This window comes from Neofelis nebulosa, chromosome 11, assembly GCF_028018385.1.
Source record: "Neofelis nebulosa isolate mNeoNeb1 chromosome 11, mNeoNeb1.pri, whole genome shotgun sequence".
Classification (NCBI taxonomy): domain Eukaryota; kingdom Metazoa; phylum Chordata; class Mammalia; order Carnivora; family Felidae; genus Neofelis; species Neofelis nebulosa.
The window spans coordinates 22,058,875-22,082,781 of NC_080792.1; the positions used below are offsets into that span (position 1 = coordinate 22,058,875).

The 23,907-nt window shown below is 33.7% G+C and overlaps 1 protein-coding gene across 4 annotated transcripts in view; it reads right to left on the reverse strand.

The window, feature by feature from the left end:
- Positions 1 to 23,907, reverse strand: part of DCC (DCC netrin 1 receptor) — a 1,139,939-nt gene that overhangs the window by 152,783 nt on the left and 963,249 nt on the right. For all 4 annotated transcript variants that reach the window (XM_058692059.1, XM_058692060.1, XM_058692061.1 and 1 more), the window contains exon 15: positions 12,941 to 13,135. In XM_058692059.1, the coding sequence (XP_058548042.1) occupies positions 12,941 to 13,135 (195 nt within the window). The remainder of the gene's footprint in view (positions 1 to 12,940; positions 13,136 to 23,907) is intronic.

The window sequence follows — 23,907 nt, forward strand, 5'->3', positions numbered from 1 at the left end:
ATCCTTTAAATAAAAATTTTCAAGCCAGTATTTCTACCAAAACTCTTCTAACAACCTCATATCCAAGTAAGTTTCCAACCAACCAATGCAATTACTAGTCTCATAGAAACCTTAGACCTCACTTATTTTTTTAAGGAAATTATGTTCTGCTTATCATATAAGTCTTTGGGAGCCTGTAATATGTCAGAGAATATGTCCTACATTTCTTAGTACCCTTCACTAACCTCAACACAGTATCTTATGCTTAACACTCAATAAATAATCATATGCAATAACGTTGGTGACAAATAATAAGCCATTTTTCTAATATATATGTCTAATATATATATACATATATATATATATATATGAAGGATATATTTCCAATGTATATATATTAGAAATATATATTTCCAATGTATATATATTAGAAATATATATTTCCAATATATAATCCATATTTCTAATATATATATTAACTATATATAAAACAATTTCTAGTATTATAACATATTAGAATATATTTCTATATACATATTTCTAATTAACTGCCTGCACTGTGGAAAATTCATCCATTTAATGCTTTTATTAATGTCAAATAAATGGTCAACATATGAAAATGAAATTATGATTTAGAGAATATACATCATGTTATATTGAATTCATCTACATAAAATGAAAGCATTGAAACCCATTAAGGTGAATTTCAAAGAGATTATAAGTGCCAAGAAAATAAGAAGATATATTGTTCTTTAGACTTATTAGAGTCATATCCCATTCACAAATTTAAAATATAGATATTGGGTAAATAGTATTGACAGGGAGAAATAATCCACAGCAAAGATAAGAGACATCTACAATCAAATCTGACATCAACAATAGGCAGTCACATGTTCCTATAGAAACTCCATCTTAGAGCCCATTCATTAAAATTGCCAGAATAAGATTGTATTATAAAATTACTAATATTAATTTGAAAATAAGGAGGAATTACCTGTGTAAATAACAAAATTACAAAATAATAACAACCAGGTAAGTTGACCTCCTTCTGAAATAGCTTATACAGCATACCATACATGAATTTCAATGATCTATTCTGATCCTCCAGTCTGAAACACTGCTGGAGTTATGTTCACTATTGCTTTAGTGTACATAAATGCTCTGAATAAGATAATTAGGGACAAATAAGGGGGCAAATCTACCTCCTTTTTTACTTTCTTTACCATTAAATGACTTATTTCAATGGGTTTTATGTAACCAAGCTTTTCAGACTTTGGGTCAGAAATCACTTTCCACAATTCTTCTTATACTCTGCTTCAAAAAATACAAAACAGAATTTTGTTAACCAACCCCGATAATGTACTTCATTTCAAAATAATAAAATGTTCTCCATATTGTGCTTATTCATTCTTTATTCATGTATGTCAACTATTTTTGAAGTTGCTATAGTGCATTGATTTTTCTGATTTAAAATGTTTGCATGTCATAAACTCAAAACTTCTATATTCCATGCATGAAGGGATTTTTTTGATGGGGGGGGTGAAGCTGAGGTTAACATTATAATTTACATTGTATTCACTGAACTCAGAATGCACTCTGGGAGTTATAAAGGTTCATTTCTCCACAGGCTAAGAGACCCATTTCTAAAAGCACTCAAGTTGAATTTATTCTCCAAAAATACAATATGACAGTTAGGATTCATTTTTTATTAGATTTGTGACAGAAATCAGGAAACAGAAATGATATAGTTTGGCATCTTTGGCATTCTTGAAAAGCTGAAAGTTTTGGCATACCGAAATTATTAAATGATTGTTTAACTGTGTATTAAAGGACTTCTACTTCTGATCAGAATAGGTTAATAAGAACTGATCTACCTTCCTACCTGGATCAACATCAAACAAAACAAAATAAAACAGACAAAATATAGGAAAGAACAGTTTTTAGATATTGGACATCAAACAGATCAGGTCAGCAATCTCTGAGAAAAGAGAAACAAAATGAGCCCTTTGACTTCCCCAGCTTATTGCTTTGAGAAAGTTTCCAAGCTCCAGAAGAGAAAGGGAAATACTAGAAGGAGCCCAGTGGTCTCCCTGAATTAAGAACATGGGGTTTGAAGTTTGAGATGACCCAAGCAATTGGAGTTTGTAAGGAAAGGAAGAGGGAAATGCACAAAAGCATTTTAGAGGTCTACTGACCATCTCTCTTGAGTCTTCATCTGAGTACTTATCAGTGCATATTTATGAGAAAATTTCCCATGGGTGGAAAAAAAACACCCAACAGAAGCAAAGAAAAAAAAACAAAACCTTTAGTGCTCACTCAGGCCAAGAAAAAGTGGAATTCCACCAGTCAGATGGACAAACACACAATTCATAGAATTTTGGGTACAGTATTCAGAAGATATTACCTCAGAATCAAGGTAAATTAGACTGATGCTATTAGCTGGTGTAATAGCTTAAACACCAGCCTCAATAGGGTTCAAGATTTTCTAAGTATCTGCATCCTAGAACAAAACTCAAGAATATATTTAAAAACAAAAAATATCTCGGGGCAGAGGGTGGCTCTGTCAGTTGAGGGTCAATTCTTGGTTTTGGCTCATGATCTCATGGTTTCTGAGTTTGAGCCCTGCATCAGGCTATGCACTGACAGTGTGGAACCTCCTTGGGTTTCTCCCTCTCTCTCTCTCTGCCCCTCCCCTGCTCAGACTCTTTTTCTGTCTCTCTCTCAAAACAAATAAAAATAAACATTTAAAAAACTCTCCATCATCCAGTAAGATAAATACAATTTGTAAGAAGCACACAAAAATTATCAAACATGCAAAAAGCAGGAAAATACAATCAATAATGAGGGGAAAAATTAATCAATAGAAGCAGACCCAGAAATGACACAAATAAAAGAAACTTTAGATGAAATATTTAAAGGGTTACCATGACTATACTCCATATGTTCAAGAAGGAAGAGGAAAGATTAAGCAGATTCATGTGGAATACATAGAAAAGGCCCAAACCAACCAACCATCTGAAGATGCACACTACCATGTGTAACATGAAAAAAATACCCTACATGGAATTAAGATCATATCAGTCAGGAAAAAAATAGTGGTTTTAAGGACACAGTAATAGGAACTATCCAAAATGAAACAAAGACAAAAGACTGGAAAAAAATAAACAAAAAATGTGTGAACCATGGTACAACCTAAAGAACCATTTCATATGTATAATTGGAGCACCTGGTTGAGAGGTGCGAGAGTAGGAGAAAGAAAAAAACTATTTGAGGAGCACCTGGTGGCTCAGTGAGTTAAGCATCTGCCTTCAGCTCAGGTCATGATCTCAGGGTTTATGAGTTCGAGCCCTGCAGCAGGCACTCTGCTGACAGCTCAGAGTCTGGAGCCTGTCCAGATTCTGTGTCCATCTCTCTCTGCCTCTCCTCTGCTTGCTCATGTGTGGTCACTCTCTCTCTCAAAAATAAATAAACATTAAAACAGTTTTTTGAAAAAAGAAAAAAACTATTTGAAGAAATAATGGCCAAAATATTTCCAAATTTGATGAAACAAATAAATCCACATATCCGAGTCTCAGCAAGTACCAAGCAGAAGAAATTTAAAGAAAACTACACAGATACATAACAATAAAATTGTGTAAATTAGTGGCAAAGAAAAATATCTTCAAAGCATCCAGAGAAGAAAGACACACTGTGTAGAGAAGTATAAAGATAATAATGAGTGCAGTAGTCTTGTTAAAAACAAGGCAATATAGGAGATGGTAAAGGGGTATCATTGAATATACAAAAAATAATTGTTGGCCTAGATTCCATCTCTAGTGCAAATGTATTTAAAGAACAAAGACAAAATAACATCTTTCCAGATGTACAAAGGTTTAAAAAAACATCACCAGCATAATTCCATTCCGAGAAATATTAAGGAAGTCCTTCAGGAACAAAGAAAAATAATGCCAGTTGAACATATGGGTTAATAAATAACACTAAAATGGTAACTGTGTAGTTAAGACATAAAATACATCTTCTTATTTTTAACCTTTAAAAGATATTTTGTTGTTTAAAGAAAAAAATAAAAATTTATTGTGAACTGATATAATATTTTTGTAAGGTCAATAGTAATAAATTAAAGATACACACCATAAATTCTAAAGTAATCACTAAAGAAGCAAAAGAGTTACAGATAATGAGCCCACAAAGGATGTAAGATAAATTATTAAAAATACTCAACTAACCTAAAAAGATATAGAAATGAAAAAGGGCACAAATAGTAGATGGTACAACAGAGCAACAAATGAAACAAAAGTAGCAGGATGGTAGATATAAACCCAACCATGGCAATATTCTCATTAAATATAAATGGCCCAAACACTTCAATTAAGAGTCAAGAGATTGTCATATTATATAAAAGAGCAAGACCCAACTATAAGCTGCCTACAAAAAAAAAAAACCACTACTTTAAATTTAAGATGCAAATAGTTTGAAAGTAAAATAATGAAAAAATAAGTCATGCTAATACACAAACAAAAATTAGACTGCAATTGTTATATGAATATCAGACACAAAGTTGACTTTGGATCAAAGAATATTACCTCTGATAAAGAGGAATAGTTCATGAATAATAAAGTGGCTAATTTATCAAGTGGACATAATAATCCTCAAAAATTTTGCAACTAAAAATGGAATTTCAAATTACATGGGCGAAAACACTGATAGAAGTAAAAGTATAAATATTAACCCAGGAGTATAACTGCTTAATAAAGAAAAATGTCCAGACATCCATTTTTCTCTCTTCTCTCCATGTTAGCTCTGACCCTAGCTCATAGGACAATAATTCACAGAACTCCATGGTGAAACTCTGATACTCATACCTGAAGTATGACTTGTTTTTTGATCATAAATTTTAGAAATGTGTCTCTAGATTGTATTATTCTCTTGTTGAATTAAAGGGATTTAATTTTACCAGAACACCTTGTTTTTCCCTATAGAAAGTAAAACTTCCCTGAAGTAATGTGTTCTAGTACAAGCCCTCATCAAGGTGGAATTTGGTCCTACCCTCCCTCTCCATACTAAAGTGCCAGGTCTTTGCATTGATGACAATATTTATTTGAGTGTGTTAATATAACATTTTAACTTTTTTCCTTAAAAAATTAGCTTTGAGTTTTTTTTTAGTTCTCTTGCTATCATAGTCCTTTATTTTACCAGTTTGATTTACAACTAATAACTCAGATTGTAAAATACAAGGTAAAATGTGAAAGCGTTATTTAAAAAAAGGAGAACAAACACTATATATATGTATTGTGAGGTAGTATTATATTATTAAGTATATATATATATATATATATATATATATATATATGTCTCCAATGAGATATTTTTCTGTTCTAGTTCATTAATGGTATTCATCTTTTGTAACAGATTCTTCCAAATAGCCATAGAAAATTTACCAGGTATAAGACAATGCATCTGCTTTGGACCTCAGGGAGTAGAAGTGAGAAAAGAGTTACAAATAGAATGATATATATTATTAATGAATCACCCTAAGCCTGCCTTTAAAGATTGCTAGAAAATGTCTATAGGTTTAGAAGACACTAACCTCAGAAAAAAAATCATAAAAGATAAAATCCATTCTTCCTGATATATTCTAAATAATCAACTCATGGAATGACCTTTTCTCTTCCCCTTCCCTCACCACTCCTCTCTGAGCAACCAGTGCTCATGTTGAATGAATCTAACTCTCCCACTCAGGATTTTTAAATCAGTATTCTATTATTGCTGAAAACAGGAGTTTACATTTTTGTCTTTCACACTGAATTAAATGTCACTGTGTTGTTTAGATTTTTGATTCATATTAATTTCAGTAAATAAATATGTTTTATATAACATTATACAGTTGGTGAATTATTAGGGTTTAAAATCCTGGGATCCTCAACTATTTTTTAAATTGCATTTGATACAGATTACTTTTAGGTAGAGACAAACTAAAACACTATAAACTTCAAAGTTTATATAAGCACACAATTCAAAGCTTATGTAACTGTATTATTTATATTTGCTAAACCATCGATGTATCAAATGATAATAGGACAATGCCTTATTCACATGTGCTAACTTGTGCTAACATTTTTCTAACTTTTTAAAGAATTGCAAATGGCATTACTTTATTATCTCAATTGAATCTCACAGAAAGTTTGTAAGGTATCATAGTATCCTGCTTCACAGATGAAAAAATTGAGGCTTCAAGAATCCCACACTGTGGTTACTGAAAAGACTCCTGTGCACACATGACCAATAATCCATCATTAAAGACAGACCTTAAACCCACATTTGATACCACTGGATTATGAACAAATTTAATCAAAAATGGAACACCCATTTTCTTTTTTTTTCTTTTCTTTTATTAATTTAATTTAATAATTTTATTTTATTTTATCATTTAATTTTATTTTGTTTTGTTTTTTACTAAACAGTCCAAAGTAAAATATTTTCAATCACTGTTATAAAAAAGGATTTTTGATAGTTAGAAACAGGAAATAAATTTACCTTTAAAACCTGAATATTTTTAATTAAGGCAAAACTGATATTTTTGCAGCAATTACAATAAAAGTTTGAAATTTATATCTCTTACAAAGACCAATTTTTCCACTTCTATTATTTTTTTTCAAAATCTGTTAACTCTCTGACACTGTAAAATTGGGAATGAAAGACTCTTATCCTCCATTTTCACTGAAATACTATACAGCTAGAGTTCAAATAATTTTCCCAAGATTAAACACTGTGGCAGAGAGAAAAATATGGAATTGATCCCATATCCAGAATGCCATTAATTTTTTTTTACTTTTTAGTATGCTTAGACTATGTTTTTTAAAATAGGAGTCTATTAAAACCGTATCATCTAATAAACATCAGTGAAAGGATAATAATAAAAGCAAATAATAACTCAACATTCTTAAAAAAAACCTAAAACTATCTTTTTGTACTGGGGTTGTAACACTTCAAAACAAGTAACAGTGATCATTAAAACTCTAAAGTTATAATTCTTCCTTTCATAGGGTGATACCAAAGGTTTATGAATATTAGTTCCCTGTAGATCTCTGCTAATCCACGTCGATGGTGGTGAAAGGGTTCCACCAGTTCTGTTTAAAATATGTAATAGTTTTAAATGGGCTAATTAGATGAGGATGAACAAAAGTCCTTGTAGAAATAATCTCAGTTGGAAAAGCAATGACTGCATCTGGACATTTATAAATAATCACTTTTGTTTTCTGAGCTAGGGAGTTCATAAAGATGAATGAAAAGGAGATGGGAGAAACAGAAAATAAAAGTAAAATAACAGACCTAAATTCAACCATTCATGTATTTTACATTAACATTAAATTTTACATTAAATACTAATGGCCTAAAAACTCCAATTAAAATAGCAAGACTCAACTATAAACTGCCTACAAGATGCAGAATAACTTTAAATACAAAGATATAGGCTGAAAGTAATAGATGAAAAAGATACACCATATAAACTGTAAGTATAAGAAGGCATAAATAATGTTAACATTAAGTCTAGCGACAGGCATCTGTAGTGTAAATGAGGTGATTTACTAAGAAAAAAGAACAATTATAAATGTGTATTGGCTTAATAACAGACTCCCAAAATAAATGAAGCAATCAAATCAACAGAATTAGAGGGAGACAAAAATGGTTCCATGTTTATAAAAGGTGATTTGACACACCATCTTAGCTATTGACAAACTATTGATCAAAAACTTTAGTAAGAAACACAGATGATCGAGGAAATCATATCAAAGACCTTGATCTAATTGACATTTATAGAACTCTATATCTAATAATTGAAAACTACACATGATTTTCAAGTTCACATAGTACATTCAACAAAATTAAAACAGGTCACACTAAGTTTAAAGATATTAAAGTCAGAGTGTATTTCCTAATCATGATAAAATAAAATTAAAAATTGATAATAACGGGGCACCTGGGTGGCTCAGTCGGTTAAGTGTCCAACTTTGGCTCAGGTCATGATCTCATGGCTTGGGAGTTCAAGCCCCGCATCAGGCTCTGTGCCAACAGCTCAGAGCCTAGAACCTGCTTCAGATTCTCTCTCTCTCTCTCTCTCTCTCTCTCTCTCTCTCTCTCCCTCTCTGTGCCCCTCCCCTGTTCATGCTCTGTCTCTCTCTGTCTCTCAAAAATAAATAAACATTAAAAAAATTAAAAAGAAATTTATGAATCAATAATAACAAGATGTCTAGGAAAAAACAAAATTTGAAAAGTAAGCAATGCACTTAATAAAGGGAAAAATAAATCAAGGGAAATTAGAAAATATTTTTAACGAAATGATAATGAAGAGACAACATATCAACATTTGTGGGATGTAAGGGAAGGGTGCTTAGAGAACACAAATAACTTTAAAAACCTACTTCATGAGGTCGCACCTTAAGAAATTAGAAATAGAGAGAAATTGTACAATAAGTACAAGAAGGAAAATAGAGTAAAAGCAGATATGAAAGAAACAAAATGGAGACAGCCAGTAATTAGTAATGTTAAAGCCTCAAAGATCAGCAAAATTGATAAGCCCCTACCTAGACTGATCACAAAAAATAGAGGGGACATAAATGATCAACATCATAAACGAAACAGCAGTTATCACTGCAGATATTAAAAGACCATTATGAATGAACAATTCTATGCCAACAAACATGACAAAATGAAGTAGACAAATGTCATGAAAATTGTAACTTACCAAAATCAACACAAGAAAAAAATACAAAATACAAAAATATCTATATGTGTTAAAGAAGCTAAATTCATTATCAAAAGCCTTCTTAAAAAGGAAATCTTGGATCCAGGTGGTTTTGTTAGTGAATTCTATCAAATATTCCAGGAATAAGAAATATAAATTCTACACACACTTTTTCAGTGACAGAAGAACAAATTGTCCAACTGATTTTAGGAGACCAGTATGACTTTAATTTAAAAAAATGGATAAAGTCACTACATGAAAAGAAAATTGTAGACAAATATACCTTATTAATATAATAGACAAATATATCTAATGAATATGAATAGACAAATACATCTCATGAATATAGGCACAAAAATCCTTAATAAATATTAACAAATCAAATCCAACAAGATAAGAAAAGGGTAATATATCATGCATTGATCTGTATGAGAAATTCAAGATTAGCTACCCCTCAAAAATCAATCAATATAATTCACCATATTAAAAAAATAATAATAAAGGAGGAAAAAGAGCTAGAAACCTATTACACAAAAATTCAACAAATATTCATGATAAAAATTCCTAGAAATCTAGAAAAGTAGAAAGCGTCCTCAATCTGATAAGACACCTATGAATAACCTATAGCTAATAGGTTATAGCTATAGCTATATGAATAACCTATAGCTAATAGCTAATAGCAAATAGCCATTTCATGCCTCCTCTAAGATCAGGAACAAGACAAAAATACCTGCTTCCATTTCTATTCAACATTTTATTAAAGATCTTAACCAAGAGAAAGCGAGAGAAATAAATTAAAGGCAGGAGATCAGAAATTAACTATAAAGCTGTTCCTCCTTACATATGGTACGCTTGTTTACATGGGAATTTCCAGAGCATTCTACTACTGGAACTAATACGTGAATGTAACATGTCTTGGGATACTAGATTGGTGCTTAAAAACAGTTGTATTCTCCTATACCAACAGCAAACAGCTAGAAAATGAACTTGAACAATCCCATTTAAAATAGTTAATATACACACATATACATAGGGACTAAATTTAATAAACACACACAGACATACACATATAGATATAGATATACATATACATATACATATATAGATATATAGATATTGGCCTAATATATATATTTTGACTAAATCTAACAAAAACTTTCAAGATTTCCTATACTGAATACTGTAAGAGAGAAATTAAAGAAGAAATTTGAAAAACACAGTTTATTGTCAGTTAAAGTCACAATAAAGGCCTTTTAAAACTTAACAAATTGTACGCTTTAGATATGTACAGTTTATACACATACAAATACCTCCATAAAGATGTAGAGGTAGGTAAATTGATCAATTGATAGACGGATGAATAGGTTAGTAGGTAAATAGTGAGTTTTTGAAAGAGGAACTTGGTTTCAAATTAATGTTGCCAAACATGGCTAGAATTCAGATCTTATGAATCTATACCATGCATATACATCAAAACTGGCATTTAGGGCTCTTAAACTAAAAGGAATACGATGTCAAAAGATTAATTATAAATATCTAACAGTACAAACATTGGCTAATGAAACTCTATGTCTACACTAGGTAAGCTTTGTTTTAAATCAGGCAACATTAGATGTTGTTCCAAACAGTCTTATATTTGTTGTCCTGAAGCAGGTCACAGTGCCTGGTGTCTAAATATTAAATTATTATGCCTGATAAACAAAATGCTGTTTGAAAGTTCTGGTCTCCTATCAAAGAGAAGAGGAAGTTTATTGGTCAATTATAAACCAAATCGCTTTTTTATAGACTAAAATACAACCACGACACTTGAAGTTATAGCTGACGGTATGCTTTAACAGATTATAACTTTCTTTAATTCGTTTTTAATTGTATAACTGTTATACAGTCCTTAAAATATATATTCCACTATTTAGCCAAAGTTTATGTCAGACATCTTAAGTTCCAACTTTTAAGAGGGTAAAGGATTCACTCAAGTCCACATTCAAACTTTGCAAAGAAACCACTGATTGCTTTGTTTATTCTTTTAAACATTAAAGAAGCAGACTAGTTTCATAGCATCTTGTGATATATAGATACGGATATGGATATATACATATAGATATGTTTAATATACACTCTGGGTAAATAGTGATACACATGTTGAAAAAATACCAGTTTCTCTGTTTAACTATGCAGATACTTGAACAATAAGAATATAACACTTCTATTTCTTATTTTGTGTTAAGACATAGGACTATATTAGAAAAGTATCAGCTGGTAGAACTTAAATACTTATGTATATATCTACATGTGTATGTGCGTATGTGTGTGTAAATGTATGTGTGTAACTTATCTTTTTCCAGATAAGCTTTAAAGTGTAATAAACACATGATTATCTATCATTGAGATAGGTTCATATCCATTTTATCTTTAACAGTTTTCTTAGCTCTCTAAACAACGAGAGCTTGTTTCCTTTGTAAGCATGTGGAGAGATTTGCCTGGAGAGATCTCCCAAAAGCCTCAACTTGGCTAGCCTAGGAGACTCCTGGAAAGTCTGCTTGTAGAAAAGAACATCACTACCAAAGGGATACAGCAAGACAATGTGGTTTTCCTTTATGACTTCATTCTGACTTTGCACCGCACTCTCATGGCAGCAGAGCCTGGGACCGGCCATGGGGATCTCTCCTTCTGTTGGGTGGCATCATGATCAACTGTCAGAGGTGATGCCCACTGAATAGTGGACAAATGGCAGTCCTTCAACATAGATCTGACGGTCACAGAGTATGTTCTGTGATTGCCTTAACATTCAAACTCGGGGACTGACTGAGAATGTTATTTCTAAATGCCGAGCTAACTAGAATTGTGGAGATTTTCAGTAGGTACTTTTCTTATTAGTGTTTAGGCAATTATAGAGAGAACGTGTCAGTGTAATTTTCCTCCTGCAGTGAGAAAATCTTTTCTTGCTACTGCAAGGAAAGGTATTTAAATTCAAATCAAGTTACTCATCACAAATGTTCTGTTTGTGAAAGAAATTATAAGTAAGTAGCATCCCCTACCTCCACCAATCAGGTAATATTCCCAGTGAGGAGGTCAATGTGCTTCACCGCAAATAATACGGAGTTAAATCAACAGGTAGAATCAACTTGCTTTGTGCTTTATGAGACTAGTTTAACTTCTTAGCAGCCTATGTATGACATATATTCCTTTGATTTCTCTCTGTCAATGATATAATCTCTAATTATACTATGGAAAATCATATATAAAATGGATGTGAACCCTTTCATTACACATTAGCCCTGTCTAAATGAACAAATTTTCAATGGATTAGGAAATGTCATAAGTATTGTATTTAGTCAAATGAGGTTGAAGATGATAAGAGGTTGGAATGCATGCAGAGAGGAGTTTGACAACTAAGTTTACAGGCTTGACTGAAAATTCCTTGTTTCAGGGCACCTGGGTGGCTCAGTCAGTTAAGCATCTGACTCTTGATTTCAGCTCAGGTCAGGAGCTTGTGGTTTATGAGTTCAAGCCCCAAATTGGTCTCCCTGATAATGGTGTGGAGCCTGCTTGGGATTCTCTCTCTCCCTGTCTTTACCCCTCCCCTGCTTTGTTCTCTCTCTCTCTCTCTCTCTCTCTCTCTCTCTCTCAGAATAATAAACATGAAACAAATAAGAAAATTCCTTGTTTCACCTTTTGTTTTATGGTCATAATGGCATAGTCACAACGTTTTGCCTATAAATACTAAAGGACAAGAGGGCAATGTGACTAGATAATTCAGTGTTAAAGAAAATTTGACAGAATATTCTCCTAGTGAGAAAAAAATGACAAAAAAGTGTAGACTTTCTTTTTATAAGAATTATTAAGATTAGAAGTTTCTGTTGACCAGGGAAAAAGAAAATTAATACAATTATCTTTTTGTATCCTCTGGCACATAAACAAGAGTACACAGCAGAGCACCCACTGTTGTGAATGTCTCTAAATAAAATTCCCCAATGCAAAATTCAGAGAGGAAAAACATGGGTGTGTGTGTATACATGTGTGTGCATGCAAACGTGTGTGTGTGTGTGTGTGTGTGTGTGTGTAGACTGACACAAGATAGAAAAAGAGAGAGACTCGTTTTAAGAATTAATATGTGCTACAAATTAAAATCAAATTCTGAAGAACAAGTTTCCAAGAAAGAAAATAATTTCACATAAATCATTTACTTCCTTTAATAGAATAAAAAACATTGCTACTCACCTAACCTCTCAATAGAATAATATCGCTGTTTACTATCCACACGCACTGTCTCGGCATAAGGGCTCCCAACGCCATAACCAATTATGTAACCTCGCACCACGATGTTTGGGTTCAAGGGAGGAGTCCAACTCATGATGATGCAATTGGTCTGGGGCCTCACGTGAAGAGAGCTTGGCTGGTCAGGGACTTGAGACTCTAGAATTCAAAGAGGGGTAAACATCAGCCTGTCTCATAATAGAACATAGAGCATGGTAAACCTTCCCATTTAAAGAACATTTGATACCATATTCCATGAATTCTCAAATAGTGCATCACTTATTGCCCAAGTTCTCCCTAGTGTCAGCGTGTGATTCCATTTTCCATGTTTCACAGAATTCCTTAAGCACGAGAGGGCACTGAGTTCCTTCCATAGGCATGTAGGATCATGCATCCTTATTCTAATAGCTTTTTCCCCCTTCAGCTGTTTTCCCCCCATATAATTCTTCTTAGGTATCATCACTAATGGGTGAAATCAAAGAGGATGCAAGAACAATAGGAAGGGAAATGAAATGTCAAAAATGGTCTTGCCCAAGGATTATTTTATTCTCATTTAACTAAATAGGAAAATCAAGCAGTTCTTTCTCAAAATGTCAGGTGAAACAGTTTAGGGCAAATCAGCATGATTAAGACTGTACCTGACCCATAATTTAGTGCATCTCTGAAAAGTACACTCATTATTGAAGAAAAAGAGACAGTGGCCGAGATGGTAGCCACACAGACTTCGGAGTGTGCAAATTTCATTTAATACCAGGCTCTGTCACTTCCTAGCTGTGCACCCTCATGAAGTTATTTATCTTCTCTGAGATTACCTTTTTTTAAAAATTTTTTTAAATGTTTTTATTTATTTTTGCGGCAGAGAGAGACAGAACATGAGCAGGGGAGGGCCAGAGAGAGAGGGACACACAGAATCGGAAGCAGTCTCCAGGCTCTGAGCTGTCAGCACAGAGTCCGATGTGGTGCTCGAACCCACAGACCGTGAGATCATGACCTGAGCCGAAGTCGGATGCTCAACCGATGAGCCACCCAGGCGCTCCTGAGATTACCTTTTAATTAAAGTGGCATTCCAAATATTGATTGCTTCAAAGCCTGAGCTCTGAGAATAAGAATTCCAACTTATACTGTATACTCACCATCTCAGAGAGACCTTAAGACCTAAACCTCAGTTTCCTCACGTGCAGAATGAGGCTAAGGATAGTAATATTCTCATAGGGTGCTGAGAAGATTTAATGAGATAAAGTATAAAAGCACTCATTATGAGTAGCACCAACTCATGTTAGCTGTTAGGGAGTAAATGTACGTGCTACCCTGACATAAATTTTCTCTGAAGGAGATTGTGTGTTGAAAATTAATAAATTGGCATTCTGACACTTACATTATCTTTCTTCCCTCTGGTCCCATGGTTAAAGAAATGATGCGTTTTCTGGATGATTCTCATCATTCAACTAATAAATATTTATGAGCACCTACTATGTTGGGGGAATGGGTCAAGGTATCCCATGATGATCAGGATACAGGTCAAGAGTGAATATGGCAAACATAAAACATATACTCTTGGAGTTCACAGTTTAATGGGAAAGACAAGTAAAAAGGCAGTTATAATATACCATGATAAATATTTTGATAGGGTTAATACAGGCATATGTAGCCTATTTTTTGAAAATCATGTAAGTATTCTGGGAAGAAATTTAAGCAAGAATGTGCCCATCTAAATTTTAATAGTCCATTAAGTGCTTAGCACAGTTTCTGGCAATTAATGGGTACTCAAAATATTAGTGATTCGAACTTTATTCAAACTATTTGTGTTCATTCATTCTTTTTTTTAATAATGTTTTTATTCATTTTTCAGAGAGAAAGAGAGACAGAGTGAAAGCAAGGGAGGTGCAGAGAGAGAGAGAGAGAGAGAGAGAGAGAGAGACAGAATCTGAAGCAGGCTCCAGGCTTTGAGCTGTCAGCACAGAGCCTGACATGGGGTTTGAACCCATGAACTGTGAGATCATGACCTGAGCTGAAGTTGGACGCTTAACCGACTGACCCACCCAGGAGCCCCCATTATTTCTTTCTTAACTGGTAATCTCTAAAGGTAACAAATGTCAGATTATGCAAAATAATTTGATGATTACAGGTAATGTTACAACATATTTGTTTCCTTGATGTAATAGCAAAAGGTGATATAATCTCTATTACCAACTTTATCCACTTTCAACATGCATACTTCTAGCTTAAGTGATATATGGGAAAATGTCTTTTAAAAGTTTTTAAAGTAGGTCCCAGCTTTTTAAAAGATGCTACATCCTAAAGATGTTACATCAGCAGCATTTTCTAAAGGAGCTCCCCCACCCCTCTAGCCCCCACCCTGCCCAAAGATGCCCATTTGTGACAGAAAGGGCAGAAGTTTTATTTGTCTGCTCTGAGGAAGCCTGTGACATAATATGCAAAGGTGTCATAAAAAAATTATCTCAAAATGTGGACATAAACCTTAACAACAGAAACACAACGTAAGGGACTTTCCACTAGAAACCCTAAGTAAAAGTAATAAAAGAGATAAAAGGAATGGATTAATACTTTTCAACTCTATTGCCACAGAGGCTGTCCAGTGTCCTTGAAATGTAATGGGTTCTACAAAGAATTATTTAACACTTTTGAGGTTTTGCAGTAATTATTGAAAACAGCAAGACAATCTGCCTAACCTTACATTTAGAAAATGAATTCAGTGCTATGACTTTTTAAAGACAATATGAAAACCTAATGATTTTAATGACAATACTCAACATCTTTTAGAATAAAAGGAAAAAAATATTTAAAATGTTTGAAAACAATAACTTTCTCCATCTTTCTGCAAACCATAGAGTAGTTCCCTTGCAGGTTAGTAAGGTTCATACCCACAGAAGTACATATCTTGGAGCGTTATAAAGGGGCTATGGTAATGAGTGTACAAACTGGCTCTTGAAGAAGAGGGGCTCTTGGTACACAGGACTTGTCTTTTTTGTTTGTTTGTTTTTCACTGTATGAAAGGAATTTTAATCCTAGATCCAAACTGGGAACAATTTTAACATGATAAAAAATAAGGGTGTATATACATAAGAATACATGTTGGCTCCCCCTCTAAACACTTAATGCGCTTTACTACCCTTAAGATCATAGGGCCATAAGAAAAGTTGCCTATCAAGGCAGTGTAGACATAACCCATTTATAATATATGGCCTCATCATAAAGATAACTGTGCTAAGAGATTCGTAATCCAGAATAGCCCCTTTGTACCCATGTACTCACTTCTTAATATAAAAACAGAAATGACATTTTCCTTTTATGCTACCTGAATCAGTTTTCTCTAACATAGATGACCTTATGGATTAGGAAAATGGTTACTATTGGAATGAATTATAAAACATCAATTCAGAAAATTTGCCATGAAAGTATGTGACATGAGACCTCTCGGTTTGAAGGCTGAAACTGAAATTCACTACTCAGAAGTACATGAAAGATTTTACAAGTACCTCTAGGACAATATTGAGTATATAAAGCATAGAGAAGTATTAAGGTAATTATTTAAATAATTTGAAACCAAAGAACACATTTTGCCTGAAATATCCAAATTAATGAACCTCAAATTTCTACTGAAATCTGAATTATCAGAATAACTAGGTCAACGGCCATTCTTGGTTATACTCTGGAATTATGGATCCTATCTTGGTTTAATTTGTTCCTAAAGAAGAGTTATTATTTTGGGGGGTTGGGTGCAGCGTGCCTGGATGGCTCAGTCAGTTAAGCGTCCAACTTCAGCTCAGGACATGATTTCACGGTTCTTGGGTTTGAGCCCCGTGTTGGGCTCTGTGCTGATAGCTCAGAGCCTGGAGTCTGCTTCGGATTCTGTCTCTCTCTTTCTGCTCCTCCTCCACTCATGCTCTCTCTCAAAAATAAACATTAACAAAATTTAAAAAAAGAATAGTTATGATGTTTTGAGTGACGACCAATTTCCACTAATGAGTAGTGTTCACATATAGCACATTAGGAAATTTACCATATTAATCCCCATGACATTTCAATAATTACTGTACATCTCCTATGTGCCAGTCATACTTCTAAGTACTGGGGACATAGTTTTTTGGGGAAGTAAAACCAATAAAATAAGAGGAAAGAGGAAACAAACAAGGAAATCAGAAGATTTTGTAAGTGCCATGCTGATAGAATAGTAACTGACATTGACTCAAGGAAGGTATTCCTGGTAGAGTCTAAGGTGAATGATCAGAAAGAGTCAGTCAAGCAAATACCAGGGTGGAAAACTTTACAAGAAGAGGGAATGACTGCTACAAAGCCCCTGTAGCAAGGATGAGCTTCGTATATGGAGATATCAAAGAAGGTCATTGTGCCTAGACCACGGAAGGAAAATAAAGAAAATAAAAAGAAAGTTACCCAGTGGGAATTTAAAATGGTACAAATGCTATGAAAAACAGTATTGCAGTTTTTTTTAAATTAGAATTACCATAAGATCCAGTAATTCCACTTCTGGGTATCATCTCCCAAGAACTGAAAGCAGGGACTCAAACAGATATCTGTACACCTGCACTCACAGTATAATTATTCAGAAGAGCCAAAAAGTAAGTAAAGTTCAGGTGTCCATCGACAGATGAATCAATAAACAAACTGGGGTATATATACAAAATGGGATATTTTTCAGCTTTAAAAAGGAAGGAAATTCTGATTCATGCCTTTAGGCATGAGCCTTTAGGCATGAGCCTTTAGGACATTATGGTAAGTGAAACAAACCAGTTCACAAAAGGACAAAAACTGCATGAATCTACTTCTATGACATACCCAGAGAGTCCAAATTCATAGAGAGAGAGTAGATGGTGATTGCTAGGAACTGAGAGGAGGGTGGAGTAGGGAGTTATTGCTTAATGGGTACAGAGTTTCAGTTTTGCAAGACGAAGAGTTTTGGAAGAGGGTGGTTTTCATGATTGTCACACAACAACGTGGATGTACTTAAAGACACTGAACTGTACACTTAAAACTAGTTAAGGTGGTTACTATTATGTTATGCTCAGTTTAAAATAAATTTTTTAATTAAAAAATTAGAAAACCCTAAAATGTTTTTGTACTTGTCTGGGTGGCTATTGTGGAAGTGATGTGTGCATATTTGGGACATTTGGGCGATAAAATCAACAGAGCTATAAACCGGATGTAAATGGTTTGGGAAAGAAGGGACTCAATGATAACTCATGTATCTTTGGCTTGGGCAACTGGTGTATGACCTACTGAGATAAAGAAAAATAAGTGAGTTCTTAGGTCATGTTAAATTGAGATACCTATTGGTTATACCTATGGAGATCTCAAGGATGTAGGTGGGTATATAAATTTGGGGTTTTAGTGAAAGGCCATGGTCAGATACACAGATGTGAAAGCTGCCAATATACAGATGGCATTGAAAATAAATGTGTATGAATATAGATACAGTGTGAGCATGTGTGTAAACAAAAACAAATAATATCATGTCAAATAAGTAACATCACTCAAACCTCTTTAAAGTCTTCTGATAGCACACTGTAAAGTCAGGTTCTACCATGGCCTAAAAGGTTGTATATGCTCTACCCGAGTCCTCCTTAGCTCTCTATCTTCATCTCCTACCACTATCCCCTTTGCTTACCCTACCCCAGCCATCTATTACACAGTGGACACTTTATTATTCCTCAAACATGCCAGACATGCTCTGGCCTCAGGGCATTTGCATCTGTTGTATGCTTTGCCTGGGAAGTACTCCCTCAGGTACGCTTTTCTCCCTTATGTCCTTCAGGTTTCTGTTATTTGCTTTTCAACTTCAGCCTTGCCTGGCTACCATATTTAAATTTGCAATCTTTCCCTAATCTCTAATCTAATAATCACCTATCTTATTTTTTCCCCCTAGGATTTGTTGCCATTTATTCTGCTTTCTATTTAATGTGATTATTTCATTATTCTTTGTCTCATCTCCTTCCATAAATTCTGGAATACATAAAACTGTCACTAACTATACAATTATCAAAATTTTATACAGCTCTCTCTTTAAGACAAGGATTTTAAGAAAAAAGGAAATAATAAAGAAATGAAACAAGATGAAAATACAGTTATTAATGGCATTTTCTCCAAGTGGCCAGAAAGATTTGTTTCTGCTGGCCCCTGCTAATGACAATGATCGCTGCTGTGTACTGTTTTCTGTGGACGGCCCGCCAAGTGGCGTCAGGCAGCTGGTACTTTTGACAAATACTCACATATCTGTTCTCGATTTAGTGTGCTGCATTTTATGGGTCATTTTGTTAGAGATTTGTTCCGGTCCCTAATAGCCTATATGTCTTTACAGAGAATTACATAAGGCAGTTGGTACAGCCATCTTCTATCTTTCCAGACAGTTCTGATACATACTAATGTGTTCATTTCTATTGGCGAGGACTATTCTCACCAACGGACATCATCTTCCTTATGCCACTCATGTCTATAAACTTTGAATGTTATTTGTGTATTTATTGTAGTGAACAATCACTTCTATTTACCAATGAACTATACCTTGTTTTTATTTTATTTTTATTATATATTTATTTTTGCTTTCCTCCTACAATCTTCTTAGTATTAACCTTTTACTATATTTTTCACTTAGTGGTATACCAGTGTAGTCATGTGTCCAGCACTCCCATCATGGGACACAACAGTTCCATCCCCCTCAAACTCTCCTCATATTGTCACCTTGGCAGTCATTCCCTTCCCCGATCCTTCAATATTAACTTGACTAATGGATTTTAAAATTTCATTCCTCTATGAATATGCTCTTATGAATAATCTTACTTATTTATTTTCAGCATTAATTCTTTTAAAAAAACATCTACGTTTTTGCTCTTGTTCCTTAATAACAATGGGTAACATGTATGGAGGACTATTATGAATAAGCTCCATATTCAACATTTAAATAAATGTTTGAACGTTTCGTACATACTTTGTGCTCTTAGCTATTCTACAAATGTCCTGTTTATCATAATGTTTGAATTTTCAAATTAGGATTCATAATTTTAATTGAATTGTATCTTTTTGTTTACTTTTATATATTTTTCCACAATCTTAATTGTCTCAGGTCAAATAATCTTATTATTCTACTATTTCATGTTATTTTTAGGTACTTTTGTTTGTAGTATTCATTTTCATCTTAATGAAATTTTTACTCTATCACTGCTCCTGAAATTGAAAATAAATATAAGTATAAATAATATATTTATAATTTATAAATTTATAAATTATAAATTATAAATTCATTTATAAATAAATATAAGTATAAACACCACTTTGTGTTGTGGTTGCCAGGGGTTAAGGGGTGAGGGAAATGGGGAGATGTTGGTCACAGGGTACAAACTTCCAGTTATAAGATAAGTTATAAGTTCTGGATCTGATATGCAGCATGGTGACTATACTTAACAATACTGAATTACTGTATTACGTACTTGAAAATTGCTAAGAGAGCGGACCTTCCATGCTCTTACCTCACATATACACAAAAAGGTAATTATGTGAAGTGATAGATGAGGCTACTAACTTTATTGTGGTAATAATCATGTTGTACATACTGTATATCTTAAACTTACACAATATTTTATGTCAATGGTATCTCAATAACGCTGGAGAAATTAAAAAGAAAACAGAAAATTAAAGACAAAAAATTAGCATAAAACCAGAAAAAGAAAAGAAAAAGCATGTAGAAAATTAAGGGGAGCAGGTAGATACACAGTGTTCTAAAAAGGAACTTTTGACAGATTCATTCCTTTAACACCAAAATTCTAATTCTGAAAAAAATATGCCTCTTGAGGGTGTTTGTGTCCTCCAATTTCCGACACTGACAGCCTTACTCCTATTGACAATCAAGGTAGACTACTGGAATGGGGTTGTCTGCCTAGGCCTAGGAAATGATGTGATGTCTTTCTGAAGAGATAACTGATCAGAATCTAGATCCTGTAGCCTCTGCACTTTTACCACTGATCGAGTCTCACAATGATGATAACTCAATGGGAAAAAAGTAGTGGGGGGAGTAAGATATTCCTCAGGGAAGAGACATTCAATGTCATGTCCAAGTTTAATCTTAACAAAATAATCAAGATGGTTCCTTCTTTGGTTCTCTCTTGCCTAGAGAAACTGCAGAATCCCAACTCCAGATCATCAGTAGGGTGAAACTAGTCCTTTTTTGTTCCAATGTTGGGAAAAAAATGGCCTAAATCTGTTGAGTTCTTGATTTGACAAGGAGAAAATTAAGGTAACTGTCTAGGGAGGAGGTTGGCATGTCAAATGGAACACAAGAAGAAACACAATCAAGTTCAATTATATTTACGAACTCCTGGCTTTTTGAGTGGGAAAACCAAAACTTGACAGTTACAGGCAACACCTTTGATGTAGCTTTCTAAGAGCACTGTGGGATCAGAGCCTATCAATATCCATGATAATCAATATTTGTTTTCTCAATTTAGAGTTCAGGGACCCCAACTTCAAAAATCATAGAATCTTACTAGAATCTTATGTCTTCCCATGATAAATTTTATCAGCTACTTCATATTGAATAATCTCCAGATTTTGGGCCATGCAAATGATAAATCCTATTCTTTAAAAGGGCATGGGGAGTAGGGTCTCAGGATGTACTTCCATCCCAAAGGATGGAAGGATGTACTTCCTAAAGGATGTACTTCCATGAACTTTCAGGTTCATTTTCCTCTAACTGGATTAAAACCCTAGTCTCTCAAAACTATAGATCTATTTGCCCTAAAAGAAAATCACTATCTCTAAAATCTTATGGCAAGCTTCTCTCTAGAAAACTTGGGTTTTTATTTTAACATCTTACTTGAGGAAAAGGTAATATAATTCTCCATTTAAATAAAAGTATACCAAGGAGGGCCAAGGGGGATGTTTCTAGCTCTCATTTAACTATAATTGTTTTTTATGACTATAATAGTATGAGTTTAATATAAATAATACCTGGCTATGAATGTTTATATATTGACCCATCTATTCAATATTAATAAAGCCTCTACCATGCATCAGGCACCACGAAAAGCACTGAGAAATTCAAATCAAATAAAGCACGGTCTTTGCTTGTAGTCAGCTGAGAAGAGTGTGATAGTTGCTGATATTGTGCCCAAGACAGCAGGCTTAGAGGAAAGACATCTGGATGCAGCTCAGATGAAAGAAGCCTCCTAGAAGCAAAACATTCAGTGAGTTTTGAAGTAGAAGTAGGTGTGAAGTCATGTGAAAGGGCACTCTGGCAGAGGAAACACTAAGTGTTAAAGTATGAGATATAATGGAGTGCATCTGGAGGGATGCATACATATGCAAAGATGTGATAGAATGTCAAACTTGAGGTTATGGGCAGGGCCACAACAAGGAGAATTTGAATAGAGAAATAACCTCATCATATCTGGTTAAGAAAAATCACTCTGACAGCATGATGGAGTCCAGAGAGGAGCAAACTGGTGTCTTCTCACAGAAGACCAGGTGGGAGGCTATTTGCAGGTGACAAAGGCTGACAGGCTGACATAAACTAGAGTGGTGGATCAGAGAGGAGGGCATGAATTCCAGACGTGTTAGGGAGGTAGAAATTGCAGGTACTGGGTATATTGGTAGGAAGTGATAATGGAGGAGTTGAGGATGGGGAACCTGCTGGCTTAGATGACTGGTGGATATGGGTACCAGTCCCAATGTGAAGAACACAAGAGGGAGAACACAATCTCCTATAGTAGGAATGATACCTTGAGAGATCAGCTCACCTCATCTCACCACCTCCAGGTGCATATAGGATGTGTGTTTGAGCCCTCCATCTTTATTATATTTGAAAATACCAAAGGAAGAAAGCAACAACAAAATTTTTAAAACCATCCTTGACCTTTCTATTTTTGATTTATATGAGAAGTGATAGCTTTGCTTTCCTTTGCCTTCAAGTCCATCACTAGAATCAACCACTGCCAACTAGTTTGGTATAGGGGAAAGACAACTTTATGCTCTACTGGGAGTACTGGCAATAGTCTCAATGCCATTTATTGAATAATCTGCTCGTTGAAATGCCAAATTCATTTTAAAGTTTATTTCTCAAATATAGCAAGAAATATTTCTGTCCTCTATATTCTGTTACATGGATCTACTTGTCTATTTCGTTGCCAGACAGTACTATATTGATTTTTAAATCATGTTTTATTGTAAATGTTAATGTTTATTCTACTTTTCAAATTTTCTCGGAATTCTTTTACATTTATTCTTCCATATGAAGTACATTCTGATTGGAGTTGTATTTATTAACTTAATCATTAATTTGGGAAGAAGCATTGATATGGTAACATTTTGTATCAAGGAATATATTTCTATTATTCATGTCTTATTTTATATCTTTTAATAAAATGTTATTTTCTTCATATACATTTAGTTTGTTAAATTTAGGCTTAGATATCATATTTTAGGTTTCCATATGAATCCATTTCTTTTCTTTTTAATGTTTGAACTAATTATTGCCCAGTATAAAAAAACTATTTTTTTGTGTGTATACATAGATATGTATATGTATATAAGTATATATACATATAACTTTAATATTAAATTTTCTTATTAATTCTAATAGTTTTTTAATGTAGTTTCTTGGAATTCCCAAATATGCAATCACACTGTTCATAAAAATAACATTTCTTTCCTTCTGTAATAACATATAGCTTTTTAAGTTTTTTTGTGTGTTTATTTCTTATCAAAACCTCTACACTGTTGAATAATAAAAATAGTAGGAAACGTCCCTGGTTTATTTGGATTTTAAGGACAATGTATTTAGTATTTTAGTATTTCGCAGAATGCTTGCTTTTAGTTTCTTACAAAATAATAACATTTTGAAAGTTTCCTTATACTCACATATTAACACAAATTTTTAAGAAACTGGTAATGACTGACTAATTTTA